The sequence below is a fragment of the Xyrauchen texanus genome, chromosome 42, assembly GCF_025860055.1.
Source record: "Xyrauchen texanus isolate HMW12.3.18 chromosome 42, RBS_HiC_50CHRs, whole genome shotgun sequence".
Taxonomy (NCBI): domain Eukaryota; kingdom Metazoa; phylum Chordata; class Actinopteri; order Cypriniformes; family Catostomidae; genus Xyrauchen; species Xyrauchen texanus.
In genome coordinates, this window is record NC_068317.1 from 14,578,169 (window position 1) to 14,595,204 (window position 17,036).

A 17,036-nucleotide genomic window follows, 5' to 3' on the forward strand; every position below is an offset into this window, starting at 1 on the left:
TAGTTCAGCAGAAAAAAGAAAGTTATGCACATCTGAGATGGCATACGAGTGAGTAAAAGATGAGAATTTTCATTTTTGAATAATTATTCCTTTACAGTGTGAGAGAGGAGAGTATTAGATTCACACCTTAAACTGACGTTTAACTTTGTCTCTGTCATGCTCAAACGTGGCAGCTCTCTCCATAGCTTGATACTTTGCCTCCAGTGCGCTCTCCTTCTCTCTTAGAATCTTCTGGTATGTCTTCTGAAGAGCCTGAAAACCAGAGAAACAACATCAGTCTTTCTAATAGGACTAAGGGTCATGAGCATTGAATTCTGAGACAATTTAAGATTTTCAACCAAACTTCACCATATCAAACCCCACCTACAGTGTCTATAGTGGAGTCCAAAAGTTTGAGGCCAATAGTGGAAATGTTCCTATTTTGCATTATTATCATTTAATACAGAATTTTTCATAAAACATTTTAATATCAGCATAACAATTTGAATGAAACATTAAAATTTCAGGAAGGCATGCACTCTACTTTCTTCACAAATGTGTCCAAAACCTGATGATCCATGTTATTCCAGTATGACTTGAGAATGTTATAATGAACATTTTGTGTGCTTCAACGGAAACAATTAAATCTGACCTTTTGTACAATGAAAGTAACACAGTCAATGTCCCAAATTTGCTGACATTTGATAAGTGACCTAGAAATAGTGCTGAAACTCAAATAATATATTTATAATTTTTATACATTCTTTTTTCAAATTTAAAAAAAAAATCCTAATCATTTGTGTTTATTCCCAAAGATTTTCAATATGGTCTCTGATTTTAGGACCCCCTGTATTTCAAAAGAGGAAGTGTCCAACCTGCAGCTCGGCACGCAATCTCTTGTTCTCCTCATCCAGCTTGGCTTCCTTCTTCTGCATGGAGGTGATCTCATTGTTCTTGCTGACCCGGAAGATCTCGTAGTCCTTCCTTAGGCGCTCATATTCGGCAGCATACTCAAGCTCCACCGAACCTGTGGATTTGAAGCTTGAAGGGCCACGCCGGAAGGAACTCCGCAGCAGACGTGCCTTTGGTTTCACCTCCACTGGTATCTCACATGCCTCCCCACCCTCACCGCCGTACGCATCCTCGATTACCTCACCGGGGCTCACCAGAGAGGATGCTGTCCCCATGGCAACTGCCAAAGGGTGCCACTGAGACACCTATGTGCTAGGCCACTCACACAATTCTAGAATGTACATTGATGGTTCTGTTGGAAACAGGAAACACAATCAGTGTGAAGCAATGTTGACATTCATGTATGAACAGAATACTCTAACTAATAAGCCAATCAAATCCGGAATTTCCTTCTCTTTAATTTCTCTGAATATCTGTCAGTTGGGGGATTTTGGAGAAGAGTTAAAGATGAATAAATAGATGTTGGAGAGGTCTAGAATGCACTGAAAATCTGATTTGAACTAGAACAAATGAAGAGATCAAATAGAGAAAAATGAGAAAGAGCGGTTTGAAGAAGATTTGTGATTTTGAAAGGCAAAACGTATGTTTTCAGAAAGTTCTGTAATCATTTACTCACTCTCGTGCTATCACAGATGTATATGACTTTCTTTCTTCTTCAGAACAGAATGCAAGTGAATGGTGACCAAAACTTTAAAGCTCAAAAAGCACAATAAAGCAGCATAAAAGTAATCCATAAAATGACAGTGGTTTATTCAATGTCTTCTGAGAAGATTCAATCCGTTTTGGATGAGAACAGACCAAAATAAAATTCATCAACTAATTTTCATGGCTCAAGACTGCAATGGCAAGATGTATAGTGAAAAACAAATTACATTTTAGTCTGTTCTCACCCAAACATGACTCTAGCTTCACAGTTCTGATCACCATTCACTTGCATTGTATGGAGCTACAGAGCTGAGATATACTTCTAAATATATCAGAACCCAGAGCAACATCATCAGCGCTTGTTGGTGCTAACCTACGGGGAATTCGGCCACCCATCTGCCTTTGCCCAGCAGCTCTGAGATGCCTGCCATTGGTGGTTGCTAGCGGAGGATCGGTGGGGAATAATCAACTTTGTGGTGCTGGAACAGTTCCTCAAATGGGTGCCCAAAAGGACCGCGGAGAGGGTCCAGTGCCACCACCTGACATCACTGGATGATGGAGTCTGGCTAGCTGAGGACCCCTTGATGACGTATCCTGAAGATGGCCAAGCTTTTTCTCTCTCTCTCTTCCCTTCCCCTACCTCACCATGTTCCCTTTCCTGCTCTCCGGAGACAGGGATATATTCCCCCAAAACCTGCTCCACGGGTCCGGGGGGTTCCGGGCATCTTTACCCCACCTTCTGTGTCTTCTTCCCTTTCCCGCCAGGTTGGAGAATCTGTGGCCGCGGGTGGGGGGGGGGGCTAGGCCGGTGTGCCCCTCAGCAGGGCCACTTCCAGGATCAATGTTCTGCGATGGATGTGGGGGTGTCGGTCCGGGTCCCTGATGTGCCGCATACCGCTCCCAACCAAGCAGGGATGTACCAGATACCTGTGAGTTTTCAAGGGGTACATACAGAGTCTTGGTGGATTCGGGTTGTAATCAGACCACGATTCACCAATGCTTGGTTCAACGGGAGGCTTTGGGTACAGCACGTAGGGTGAAGGTGAGGTGTGTGCATGAGAACATTCACGAATATCCCTTAGTGCCCGTTGTCTTGGTGTGTGGTTTGCTGTTTGTGGGCTGGGAAGGAGGAGCCGGGGCTGTCTGCGTCAGCTCCTCATCAGGATGATGCAAGGGAGGGGGAAGTCTTGGCTCACTGGACAGACGTGAGACGAGACCCTTAGGCACGCCTTTGATCAAGTGAATGTGATTGATAGACAATGCCTCCGGCCAGACATTGCACTCACATATACATACTTTTCTCTTATAAATGATCGGTTGTATCGAGTGACGCAGGATGCTCAGGTAAAGGAAGATGCCACACAGCTGTTGATACCAAATGCTATTCCAGATGGCTCATCATAATCTGATGGTGGGTCACTTAGGGTGAGAAAAAACACTAAACCGTCCATTTCTATTGGCCGGGCTTTCACAGAGATGTTCGCAAGTGGTGTGCGGCATGCCGTGAATGTCAGCTGGTGAATCCACCGGTAACCCCAAAAGCGCCTTTGCACCCGCTTCCTTTGATCGAGGTCCCATTAGAAAGAATTGGTATGGACCTCGTCGTTCCATTAGAGCGGACGCCATGTGGACATCGCTTTGGGTTGGTTCTGGAGGACTACACAACGCGATATCTAGAGGCAGTTCTGATCAACAACATTTCAGCATCTAGTGTTGTGGAGGCACTCTTCAGAATCATCTCCCGAGTGGGGATTCCAAAAGAAATCCTCACTGATTAAGGTACTACAGTCATGTAACATACACTACGAGAGCTGTACGAATTACTGGGTATTAAATTGATTCCGACAAGCATGTACCACACACAAATGGACAGCTTGGTCAAACGGTTTAATCAAACCCATAAAACATGATTCGTAAGTTCATGCACAAAGATGCAAGTAGCTTGAACCCCTGTTATTTGCCGTTCGAGAGGTCCCGCAAGCCTCCAAATAGTTCTCCCTGTTTGAATTATTATATGGGCAAAAGCCTCTGGGTGTATTATATGTTGTGAGGGAAAACTGGGTGGAGGGACCTTCAAATAGCAAAAACTAAATTCAATACATTCTTTACCTGATAGAAAAAGTCCACATATTGGGACAGCTATCACAGGAGAATTTGCTACAGGCTCAAGAATGCCAGTCCCGGCTGTATAACAGAGGGGCTCGGCTATGGGAATTTACACAAGGAGATAAATTCCTTGTATTACTACCCACATCAAGCTCTAAATTCCTCGCAAAGTGGCAAGGGCCCTTTGAGGTCACACGGCAAGTCGGGAAGTCGATTATGAGGTTAAGCATATGGATAGAGGTGGAATATGTCAGATTTATCACCTCAACCTCCTAAAAATATGGAGAGAGGAGGTTCCCGTGACTTTGGCGAAGGTGGTTCCGGAGAGGGAGTAACTTGGTCCGGAGGTGAATTTAAAAATCACCGTCCCAAATCGTGGCGGTTGCCAGGTTCTCGAATCTTCCTGGGCGTTCGAATCTCATAAAACACCATATCTAAACGTCCCATGGGGTAGTGGTATGCAGTTGTCCCTACATTTTACCCTAACACAAAAAAATATAGAGCTAGAGGCGTTGAGAGCTCTATAGTAGTCATGGGAGGCCGGACGGAATTCCGGACGGAATTATGACTTGTTATCCATTCTAGTAACAGTGTTACTAGTAGTTTAATACAGTGAGCAAAAATCATTGTATAAAAATACAATTAAAGGAATAGTTCACCCAACAATGAAAATGATCTAATCATTTACTCACCCTCATGCCATCTCAGATGTGTTTGAATTTCTTTAATCTGCAGAACACAAACAAAACAATTGTTTATAATATTTCAGCTCTGTAGGTTCACACAATGCAACTAAATGGTGACCAAAATGTGTTAACTCCAAAAGCACTTAAAGGCAGCATACAATTAATCCCTGTGACTCCAGTGGTTTAATATACACTCACCTAAAGGATTATTAGGAACACCTGTTCAATTTCCCATTAATGCAATTATCTAATCAACCAATCACATGGCAGTTGCTTCAATGCATTTAGGGATGTGGTCCTGGTCAAGACAATCTCCTGAACTCCAAACTGAATGTCAGAATGGGAAAGAAAGGTGATTTAAGCAATTTTGAGCGTGGCATGGTTGTTGGTGCCAGACGGGCCGGTCTGAGTATTTCACAATCTGCTCAGTTACTGGGATTTTCACGCACAACCATTTCTAGGGTTTACAAAGAATGGTGTGAAAAGGGAAAAACATCCAGTATGCGGCAGTCCTGTGGGTGAAAATGCCTTGTTGATGCTAGAGGTCAGAGGAGAATGGGCCGACTGATTCAAGCTGATAGAAGAGCAACTTTGCCTGAAATAACCACTCGTTACAAACGAGGTATGCAGCAAAGCATTTGTGAAGCCACAACACGCACAACCTTGAGGCGGATGGGCTACAACAGCAGAAGACCCCACTGGGTACCACTCATCTCGACTACAAATAGGAAAAAGAGGCTACAATTTGCAAGAGCTCACCAAAATTGGACAGTTGAAGACTGGAAAAATGTTGCCTGGTCTGATGAGTCTCGATTTCTGTTGAGACATTCAGATGGTAGAGTCAGAATTTGGCGTAAACAGAATGAGAACATGGATCCATCATGCCTTGTTACCACTGCGCAGGCTGGTGGTGGTGGTGTAATGGTGTGGGGGATGTTTTCTTGGCACACTTTAGGCCCCTTAGTGCCAATTGGGCATCGTTTAAATGCCACGGCCTACCTGAGCATTGTTTCTGACCATGTCCATCCCTTTATGGCCACCATGTACCCATCCTCTGATGGCTACTTCCAGCAGGATAATGCACCATGTCACAAAGCTCGAATCATTTCAAATTGGTTTCTTGAACATGACAATGAGTTCACTGTACTAAAATGGCCCCCACAATCACCAGATCTCAACCCAATGGAGCATCTTTGGGATGTGGTGGAACGGGAGCTTCATGCCCTGGATGTGCATCCCACAAATCTCCATCAACTGCAAGATGCTATCCTATCAATATGGGCCAACGTTTCTAAAGAATGCTTTCAGCACCTTGTTGAATCAATGCCACGTAGAATTAAGGCAGTTCTGAAGGCGAAAGGGGGTCAAACACAGTATTAGTATGGTGTTCCTAATAATCCTTTAGGTGAGTGTATGTCTTTACTTTTATGCTGCCTTTGGGAGCTTTCAAGTTTTGTATTTTGATTACCATTAATGTTCTTCTAAAAATCATTGTTTGTATTCAGCAGAAGAAAGAATTTAAACACATCTGGGATGTCATGACAGTGAGTAAATTATGACAGAAGCTTGCATTAACTATCCCTTAAACAGATTAACTTCCAGCAGTGTTTCTCCAAGTTTCAGAGAATCTAATTATGTGAAAATGCACTGCATTATACATGGGTTCTTCAAAATGCGTAATGTAGGATTTTGAAGTGTTTTATCAAGACTTATCATGAGATTTTGTTTATAATCAGTTACAGTGGTGGACAAAAATATTGGCACCCTTAGTGTAAATATGAGCAAAGAAGGCTGTGGAAAAAAAATCTGCATGGTTTATCCTTTTGATATTTCATTCAACAACAACAAAAAAAATCGAACTTTTAATTGAAGTAAAACAATTGAAACAGGAGAAATATATCATTATTAAATACATATTTTTGCTCCAAAACGCACTGGCCATAATTATTAGCACCCTTTTATTCTTTACTTTTTGCAACCACCCTTTGCCAAGACAACAGCTCTAAGTCTTCTCTTATAATGCCTAATGAGGTTAGAGAACACATAACAAGGGATCTGAGACCATTCCTCCATACAGAATCTCTCCAGATCCTTCAAATTCAGAGGTCTATGTTGGTGGACTCTCCTCTTCAGTTTACTCCACATATTTTCTATGGGGTTCAGGTCAGTGGACTGGGATGGCCATGGTCAGTGAACCATTTTTGTGTGATTTCATGTTTGTTTTTAATCTTTGTCCTGCTGGAAGATCCAACCACGGCCCATTGTAAGCTTTCTGGCAGAGGCAGCCAGGTTTTGATTTTTTATCTGTTGGTATTTGAGAGACTGTGATTCCATGTATCCGAACAAGACGTTCAGGACCTCTGGCAGAATAACAGCTCCACAACATTCAAGATAAGCATCACATTTAACCATGGGTGGTACTTCATCTCTGTGTATGCCAAACCCATCTCTGGTTTTCACTGTCAAAAAGCTTTTTTATTTTTTATTCATCTGACCATAGAACCAGGTCACATTTGAAGTTTCTTAAGATCACAGTTACCTCATATTACACCCAATGATATTCTGTAATGAATTCCAACAGAGTGAAGAAAAACACTCCACCCAATCGAGAGGAAGAAGAACATTCAGATGTATTAAAACAGATTTAATCGATCTTAAGACCCGGAATACATATCGAATGGTTTCATAAAGCGTATTGACATATCGATTTGCATAGTAAAAGTAAACACTTCAGTAGTGTCTGGCAAACTGAAGATGCTTGAGTTTGTTGTTTGATGAGAGCAGAGGCTTTTTTTCTTGAAACCCTCCCAAACAACTTGTGATGTAGGTGATATCTGATTGTAGTTTTGGAGACTTTCTGACCACAAGACCCAACTAATTTCTGCAATTCTCCAACTGTGATCCTTGGCGATTCTTTGGCCACTTTGTGCAGAGACCATATATACACGTCCTTTTCCAGGCCAATTCTTAACATCTCCAGTTGACTGGAACTTGTTAATTATTGCCCTGGTGGTGGAAATGGGCATTTTCAATGCTTTGACTATTTTCTTATTGCCACTTCCCATTTTGTGAAGCCCAACAACCTTTTGCTGCACATCAGAACTGTATTCTTTAGACTAACCCACTGTGACTGATGATTAAGGGAATTTGGCCAGTAAGTTACCTCATATTTACACCCCTGTGAAACAGGAAGTCGTGGCTGAACAATTTCATGTTCCTAGTCACCCAGGTGCACTAAATTTTTTACAAAATATGAATGGGAATATATTTCAGATGAAAGATCTAAACGATAAACAATGCAGATTTTTTTTTAACAGCCCTGTTTGCTCATATTTACGAAGGGTGCCAATATTGTTAGCCACCACTGTATCATATAAGTTCAACTACATACGCGAAGTATATTTTTGGAGCTATTAAAATGGCCTTGGAGCAGAACACACGGGTAAATAAAATGAATGTATATTTCGAAAGGGCTTTCTGTAGTGTGTTGACGTGTTATAGTGGAAATGGGTACGAGTTGCATGCGTGTTTGTGCTTTATGTGTGCTTTATCTTGTGATTTATTATTAAAGAACATGGAGATATTAATGAGATGTCGTGAATAAATGGTCCAAACAAGTATAAATAGAGTATTTTTTACGGGTTGGCACGTTGTTCACTGCATTTTTAAACGTATCATCAAAATTCAAAAATGTCCGACACTTTTGGATAACTGTACATTTATTAAAATGCTTTAACATCACCTTAATATGTGAGCTTGAACCCTGCGGTCATCATGGAGATGATATTCTGTAATGAATCCCAACAGAGTGAAGAAAAACACTCCACCCAATCGAGAGGAAGAACATTCAGATGTACTAAAACAGATTTAATCGATCTTAAGACCCGGCATACATATCGAATGGTTTTATAAAGCGTATTGACATATCGATTTGCATAGCAAAAGTAAACAAATCCCAGAGATGCACACGTTTTTGTCCCACTGTCTTCCTAAAAAACCAGCGTCACTAGGCATGCCTTTTTCTACGGGTCCGTAGTCTGACAAAAAGTGACCTAAAGCGTTTTCGTAAGTAATCCTCGGTTTCGATAAGAGCGCCTCACGGATTTGTGAATCCCCAAAACCCAAAATTGCATTGTTCAATCAATTTGTTTTTATTATCACTTTGAAAATCCTTACACATGAGGTTAGTTTCAGTTGAACCAGTTTCTGATTATTCTAAGAACAGTGTCACAATATGCCATGCTGCTATAAAGTTACTAAAAGGAATAGTTAACCAAAAAATAAAAACATTTCATGATTCAAAATGTCACACTCATGTCGTTCCTAACCGTACGACACGAGAAAAATAAAGAATGAATGGACATCCCAGTGCAGTAGCGATTTCTCCGAGTAGGCTCAAAAACTTGGATGAGAAAAATAAATGACTGTACAGAAATAAAACAAATAAAATATTATGAAATGTGAGCTCAAAAAAATAAATAAAAAATTGCTTACTAGCAGTCACATTTCTGCAGTCACTCTGTGAAACAACAGTTTCAGAGGAAAGCAGTGTCTCTCAAGTGTAGTCTAGGGCATACTCAGGCATACGTATACCCATCTATCTTTCTTAGGATTTTGCGTTTGCCCACCTAAAATAAGTGATGAAACGTATGGCTGCCAGAACATTGAGTAGGCTTTTGACCCGGAACTTTTCAATATAATAACACGATGCCGCAAGCACTATAGAGTGAATTGTGTGTGTGTGTGTGTGTGTGTGTGTGTGCGTGCGTGCGTGTATTATTATTATTAAACGTGTACAGAGATTCTAGGCGGGAGCAACTGATGGCACTGGCAAGACAGACAGTCCGACTAAGCTGATCCACCAATCAGAACGTTACATTTCAGACGCGATCAGATATTTGCTAACCAATCATCTTTTTCGTTTCAGTAAGGGGCGGGACATTTCCAGTGTCCAATGCTGATGTACAATCATCCCTGCAGTAACCATCATTTGTGCTGTAAATTTGTTTCCCTGCTAAACATAAATATATACATATACATTTAAATTTAACTTATGCAGTTAAACTTAGTGGAAATACTGCATATTATTGCACCCGTGCTAGTTTTTTATGCTCTTTGCAGATGCTGGACAACTGTGTCCAGTAATTACATCAAATGTTTGTTTTTGTGTGTGTGTGTGCCTTTATCTCGTGATATCCAATCATTTACATTTATATTTCTAAGTAGGAAAACAATTTCACTACGCACAGAAAAGCACATTATAGTACACAAATAAAACAAACCATTAATTATTACGCAGGCTATATGTTAATACAAGATAAGGTGTTAACATGAACATTAATACACTTGTATAAGCTACCATGCTTAACAGTTCATTGAGTATTATGTTTGTAATAGTTTATTAATTAAGTAATGTTAGTAGCCTAATGTAAGGAACATTAATAAAACCGATACATTTAAATGCATATTTAACATCATGTTAACATATGCAAGAAACTTACCCTGATATACATTTTGTAAATTCAAGTGAGACTATAATTACAACAGACATGTACTTTCGACACACCATTGTGACCTATATAAAATGGTTGGCTGGTCGTCGCTGAGTATTAGAAGGAAAAAGCACTGGTACCAATTGATTTACAAAGCTATATTGGGTTATTTACCCTCTTATCTTTGTTGTCTTATTAAACAGAAGTCACCTGGTAATTACTCATTACGTTCTAAATCGACCTACAATTTGTGTGTGCCTTTTGCCAGAACTAAGATGGGTAAAACCTCTTTTAAATATGCCGCAGCATCGGATTGGAATCTTCTCCAGACTGAGATGAAGTTAAAAGATGTAGTATCTTGTAGTCAATTTAAATATTTATTAGATAATCATCTGAGTAAATTAAGTGTGTGTAAATGTTTTTAACCAGATGCATTTTTTTTTTTTTTTTTTTTTTTTTTTATTTACGTAATGAGATCTGATTATGTTTGTGTGTTGTAATTTTGATGTAAAATGTCTGTGTAAACTAAGCTGCTTATCTTGGCCAGGACACTCCCGAAAAAGAGATTATAATCTCAGTGAGTTTTCTTTCCTGGTAAAATAAAGGTTATCCATCCATCCATCCATCGTCAACCGCTTATCCTGTGTACAGGGTCGCGGGGGGCTGGAGCCTATCCCAGCTAACATTGGGCGAAAGGCGGGGGACACCCTGGACAGGTCGCCAGTCCATCGCAAAATAAAGGTTATAACTTTATTAAATGTAACAATATTAATTTTAGAGACAGGGAGCATGTTTGTTTGTTTCAGACACTACTACAACACTGGAACAAACTGATGTAAGTCAATAAACTATTTGAACAGTAAACAACTAACCAACACGGACAACAGCACTTTTGGTCCATTCCAAATCAAAATGATCTCGAAAGGATTTGAAACATGAAATGGTGTGCTAGTGAGCCACTTGTGCGCTTGCTCTTAAATGTGATGACTATAAAAATAATAGGCAGACATGAATATATACATGAAAACAAGAAACGTGCATGTTCATTTATTCTTGTAGGTACTATTTTTGAAGCAATGTAAAAATAACAATATAATACAATGCACACAATTGATTAGTCTTTGATTTGAATTGATTTAATAAAGTGTTAATATGAACTGACAAAAATAGAAGTGTAAGTTAAAAGGTATTTCAGATGCCTTCCTATACAGAAATCGGATATATGGCAATGAACAAAGTTAATTTTGTTTGGGAATAAATCATATTCATCATATGTTTCTATATAGGCCTGCTTTCCAACATCATATGTTGTAATAAATCAGATTCCAGGTTTTACCTGAAAGCTATGAAAATGACTACTGGAACTGAAATAGGATGTGGACTTGTAAAAACAAAATGAAAATAAAAAATACCCTGAGCTGGCACTCTGTCTCCTCATTTCAAAAGTCCACCATATGCATTTCCTCTATGCAATACAATGGCAGTTGTGAGAAGCTCACATGTGAGAAACTCCTTTGTGATCAAATGAGCCACTGTGAAAGGGCTAATCTCATTGCTCCCATGAATGTGGAAAAGACATCACAAAAAAGATTTTCACAAAAAAAAAAACTAAATACATTTTGAGTAGTTTCTCATTAAAACCTATCATATGTCTTCAAAAGACTTGAAATATTTGAAATTTGTAGGAGAACCCGAAAGGCTAATTCGCAATGGGTTCCCCCAGGAATTTCCTATTGGTTTTTATAATTAGTTTTGGATTTATGATTAAAATAAGGTCTGTGGTAAAATTACTTAAATATCTTTGGAAGATTTGTTCTAGAACATAAATAACAGACAATCATTCCTCAAACGTGAATTTTGAAGCCACCCACAGGGAACCTATGGCTCGAAAATGGTAATTTTCTTCCAGGTTTTTTGTACGATAACCTGAACAGCTCTATTGTAACTGGTGAACAGGATGTTAATTTTTTCCCCCTTTTGTGTTCCGCATAAGAAACAAAGTCATACGGGTTTGGAAGTACATTGGGTGAGTATATTATGACAACATTTACATTTTTTTAATGAAGTATTCCTATGAATATGTTTGTGGAAGTTTAAGAAGATAAAAGATTATTGAAGAATATTTTATTTGTTCATTGAGTAACTGCACAACAACAGAACTATGTATAAGAATACATTTAAGAAATAATGATCATTTAAATTGTTAAAACAAACAAGGAAAAGATAGATAAATGGTAAATGGTATATTCCTCCAATCACATATGGTAAAAATTCCATATATTGTCATTGTCAAATGTATAGTTGTATGATTAATCAAGTCATATGATCAAATTAAAACCTTATTGACCCCAAATTTAAAGTTAGTCTTAACATTTCCAACCCAGTGAAGCCAAACATTTTCTCTCAAAAAGTAACAAATATTCCAAAAAAGTATTCTGAAATTAGATTTGGGGTGTGTTTAAAATGAAATACCAAAGAATATATTTTTCTAAAGTGTAGAAACTAATGAAAAAAACTCAATAAGCACCTGAATGAATTTGGAGTTGAACCTTAGCTATTGCTTTTCAGCCATACTTTTTCCACTTTGACTTCAGTGTCATCCTGGAGAACATGGATTGCAGATACTCTCTAGGTATGTCTGGGACTAACAGGAAAAAGTGAGATGTGGGTTGTGTTCATGTGTTGGATTGCTTCTCTCTGGGGGTTCTACCACAGAGCTGCAGAAGCACCTTCTGGTAAGTTCGAGCCAGAAAAAAGTACATGACAGGGTCCAACACACCACTTACACATGTGAAAGCTGATGTAATGCGATTTCCCAAATACAACAGATGCCTTTCTGATTCTGATATTGACATGCCATCCAGTTGAATTATAAAGACAAACCGGTGGATGTGGTAGGGCACAAAGGCAATCAAGAAGTTAACCACAGTTAGTATGATCATTCTCAAAGCCTTATTCTGGGCAGGCATCCTTTCTTGAAAAGTCATTCTTCTAACTTTGCAAAATATGATAATGTAAGAAACTGATAAGGTGACCAGAGGTATCACAAAAGCAACAGCAGTGGACACAACTGCACTAGTAGGATTGGATGACTTTTCAATGTACAGTTGTTCACACACTGTCACATTCCAATTCGTTAATTGTCTAGTTACTTGTTTCCTGGAGAAAAGGACAGGCACCATGGAGATGATCACCATGATCCACAGAACTGCACAGACCACTTTGGCATTCCGGCTTCTTCTAAGATTCCGAGTCTTGTGTGGCAGGACACAAGCCAGCAGACGGTCCAGACTGATGCAGGTCATAAAATACATGCTACAGTAGAGATTGACAAAGAACAGGAAGCCAACCACACAGCAGGCCCCCTCCCCAAGAGGCCAGTTACTGTCTGATATATGGTAGATCACCCTCATGGGGAGCACCAAGACGTAAGACATGTCAGCTATGGCCAGGTGCTTCAGAAACACTTTAGAAGGAGTGTTGCGGTTGTCATGGCAACAGAACACCCAAAGTGCAAGGGCATTGCTTGGAACTGAGAGGACAAAGATGGCAATGTAGAATGTCGCAAGGAGGGCGTTTTCCACATGAGAGCTGTGGTAAATCTCCTCCACAGTGTGATTCATCATTGTTCAGGTCTATACTTTGAGACAGAGTTGCTGTGTGGAGAAGCACAATGTGTCAGATAAGTATCAGACAGGTTTCTGCAAAATAATTTTCTCAGAAATGCCACACAATGACAATGAATATGTGCACAGTATTTATCACTACGGTTTTTAAATCAGAAGAATTTGTCTTACAATATTACATTCCACCATATTTTGTTGAACTTAAAGTTCTTTTTACATTATGTATTGTATTTTCTATGATATATAACACTGTCATTATTACTACCAATGAATTACACAGTTAGCAGGAGAACAATAATCTGGTCAAAAACATGCCTGTGATAGTATTTTTTTTCTTCAGTAGTAGGATCTTACATATTTTTTGACATTATAAGATTACACACAGGTAACAAAGATTTCAGTGATATAATTTTGTTCCAGAATGTAGTGTGGCTATGGCGGTTGGTTTTAAAAACCTATCTAAGAATATATTATTGTCATGACTGTATATATATATATATATATATATATATATATATATATATATATATATATATATATATATATTAGGGCTGTCGATTTAACGCGTTAATTCAGTGCAATTCATTTTACAAAAAATAACGCGTAAAAACAATTAACGCATTTAATCGCAATGTTTGGAAATTACCCATAAATATTTAATCACAAACAAAATCAAAGAAATTTCCTACAAACTTATTCATAAGTACTACCTCACTAATTATTTTCTTCTAGGTCCTCCTCATGCAGCTAAAACAGCTCAGACCCAGCGAGGCATGGACTCAACAAGACCTTTGAACGTGTCCTGTGGCATCTGGCACCAAGACTTTAGCAGCAGATCCTTCAAGTTTTGTGAGTTGCGAGCTGGGGCCTCCATGGATCAGACTTGTTAGTCCAGCACATCCCATAGATGCTCAATCAGATTTAGATCTGGGGAATTTGGTGGCCAAGTCAACACCTTGAACTCTTTGTCATGTTCCTCAAACCATTCCTGAACAATTTTTGCAGTGTGGCAGGGCACATTATCCTGCTGAAAGAGGCCACTACCATCAGGGAATACCGTTGCCATGAAGGGGTGTACGTGAAATGGTGCAGATGCACCTGGCCATCCACATGATCTAAAAAAAAAAAAAACGTGATTCATCATGCCAGGCCACCTTCTTCCATTGCTTCATGGTCCAGTTCTGATGCTCACGTACCCATTGTAGATGCTTTCGGAGGAGGACAGGGCATGGACACTCTGACCGGTCTGCAGCTATGCATCCCCGTAGGCAGCAAGCTATGATGTACTGTGTGTTCTGACAGCTTTCTATCATGTATCACGTTAATCAGCAGTAGTGGTTCTAGCTTGTGTTGTGCCCTGGGTGGCCCCCCACCCCACTAACAAAAGTTGTTGATGGGGGCAGGGTGGCTGGGGGTTGTGGATGGTTGGAGATGACATGGCTGGTGGACTTCAGGGTGCCCTGTGCCACCGCTGGCAATAAGCCACCCTGGACATTTCGCCCATGCCTAAATACGCCCCTATTTTAAGCAATTTGTGCTACAGTAGCTCGTCTGTGGGATCAGACCAAACAGGCTAGCTTTCGCTCCCCACGTGCATCAGTGAGCCTTGGGTGCCAATGACCCTGTCACCAGATCACAGGTTGTCCTATCATGTACCATTTTTAGTAGGTATTAACCAATGCATACTGGGAACATCCCACAAGAACTGCTGTTTTGTACAGTAGATACTCTAACCCAGTCATCAAGACATCACAATTTGCCACTTGGTAAAAGTCACTCAGATCCTTACATTTGCCCATTTTTCCTGCTTCCAACACATGAAATCCAAGAAATGACTGTTCACTTGCTGCCTAATTTATCCCACCCCTTAATAGGTACCATTGTAAGAAGATAAGAAATGTTATTTACATATTTACTTGGCAACCATTCGATTCCAGTGTCTGATCAATTCTAACACAAGCACAACTCATTCCACTTTATGAGGAACTGATTAGGTGATCATCTGGACCAAATCTTATTTAAAGAGAAAAAATATAAAAACCACTGCTGTGGTCATCACTATCCTCTTCCAATAGGACCAGCTGGATGGCAAAAAACTGTGTTAGTAGTATCACAAAAGTAATTGGAATAAAAAAATAACTGACCATGCCATGAAGACCAATTTGTGGCATATGGTCTGAGCACTGACAGGTTGACCCCCCACCCCTTCAACCTCAGCAGCAATGCTGGCAGCATTCATACGTCTATTTCCCAAAGACAACCTCTATATATGTCGCTGAGCATGTGCACTCAACTTCTTTGGTCGACCATGGCGAGGCCTGTTCTGAGTGGAACCTGTCCTGTTACACCGCTGTATGGTCTTGGCCACCATGCTGCAGCTCAGTGTCTTGGCAATCTTCTTATAGCCTAGGCCATCTTTATGTAGAGCAACAATTCTTTTTTTCAGATCCTCAGAGAGTTCTTTGCCATGAGGCGCCATGTTGAACTTCCAATGACCAGTATGAGGGAGTGTGAGAGCGTTGACACCAAATTTAACACTCCTGCTCCCCATTCACACCCGAGACCTTCTAACACTAACGAGTCACATGACACCGGGGAGGGACAATGGCTAATTGGGCCCAATTTGGACATTTTAACTTAGGGGTGTACTCACTTTTGTTACCAGCGGTTTAGACATTAATGGCTGTGTGTTGAGTTATTTTGAGGGGACATCAAATTTACACTGTTATACAAGCTGTACACTCACTACTTTACATTTTTGCAAAGTGTCATTTCTTCAGTGTTGTCACAGGAAAAGATATAATCAAATGTTTACAAAAATGTGAGGGGTGTACTCACTTTTGTGAGATACTGTATGTTGGGCATTTATTATTGCTTTTCTTTATTATTTGGTCCAAGTCATCAATTTTAAAAACTTTTTTTAAATTACATTTTGGTTTTATAATGAAATAAATGAATATGGTGGCACGATTATATTTCTTTTTTTACAAAACTACTTTCAAACATTTAAGCATACACCTTCAGATCAAAAGATTTTTAAGATCATGAGAAACGTTTCAGTCAAGTGTTTCAACTTTTGACCAGTAGTGCAAATATACATACTGTATATACATTCATATATAAGTTAAAAAGCTTATATTTTATTAACCATTTACCACAATAGTTCAATTCAAATGAGGAACATGCACTTCACTTCAACTAATTTAAAGCAATAATCTAAATAAATAATACATATTAAATAAGATAAATGCATGTACTGTAAAATGTCAACAGATAACTTATTTTACACCACCCACTTCAAATAACTACATTTACCAATATAACCAAAAATATATTATTAGCAGTAGTATTCTTCTTTGAAAATACTGTAGTATGATGGGTACTTACAATCAGGTTGAGAGACTTCCTTCAGAAGCCAACACAATGACTTAGATAATTAAATACTTTGGTAACAGACCAACTCGGCTGATGATTTCTCTCTGTGCAATATTTTTATTTATTTCCTCCTTTAGTCATTCACTTTAACATCA

General features: G+C 39.4%; 2 protein-coding genes across 6 annotated transcripts in view; both read right to left on the minus strand.

Annotated features, from left to right (window-relative positions):
- nphp3 (nephronophthisis 3) overlaps positions 1 to 8,383 on the minus strand; it is a 32,594-nt gene extending 24,211 nt beyond the window's left edge. For 2 of the 4 annotated variants that reach the window (XM_052114839.1, XM_052114843.1), the window contains exons 1-4: positions 8,131 to 8,383; positions 4,395 to 4,431; positions 855 to 1,243; positions 127 to 252 (exon numbers count right to left, since the gene is read on the minus strand). In XM_052114839.1, coding sequence (XP_051970799.1) covers positions 127 to 252; positions 855 to 1,166 — 438 coding nt within the window. In that variant the 5' untranslated portion in view covers positions 1,167 to 1,243; positions 4,395 to 4,431; positions 8,131 to 8,383. The remainder of the gene's footprint in view (positions 1 to 126; positions 253 to 854; positions 1,244 to 4,394; positions 4,432 to 8,130) is intronic. The other 2 variants (XM_052114840.1, XM_052114842.1) reach the window with 2 other exon arrangements.
- A 3,724-nt stretch (positions 8,384 to 12,107) lies between these two features.
- Positions 12,108 to 16,984, minus strand: LOC127634885 (uracil nucleotide/cysteinyl leukotriene receptor-like). 2 transcript variants are annotated; one of them, XM_052114618.1, is made up of 2 exons: positions 16,894 to 16,984; positions 12,108 to 13,536 (listed from the first exon to the last, which is right to left on the minus strand). In XM_052114618.1, exon 2 carries the CDS (start codon positions 13,504 to 13,506, stop codon positions 12,556 to 12,558), a length of 951 nt encoding a protein of 316 aa, XP_051970578.1. In that variant the 5' UTR covers positions 13,507 to 13,536; positions 16,894 to 16,984; the 3' UTR covers positions 12,108 to 12,555. The 2 variants fall into 2 exon arrangements, with proteins under 2 accessions (XP_051970578.1, XP_051970579.1); XM_052114619.1 differs by lacking the exon at positions 16,894 to 16,984 and adding an exon at positions 14,217 to 16,158.
- Positions 16,985 to 17,036: the final 52 nt, after the last annotated feature.

What these genes read in the sequence shown, in the direction of transcription:
- LOC127634885 (XM_052114618.1), bottom strand. Translation starts at nt 13,506, where the DNA reads ATGATGAATCACACTGTGGAGGAGATTTACCACAGCTCTCATGTGGAA.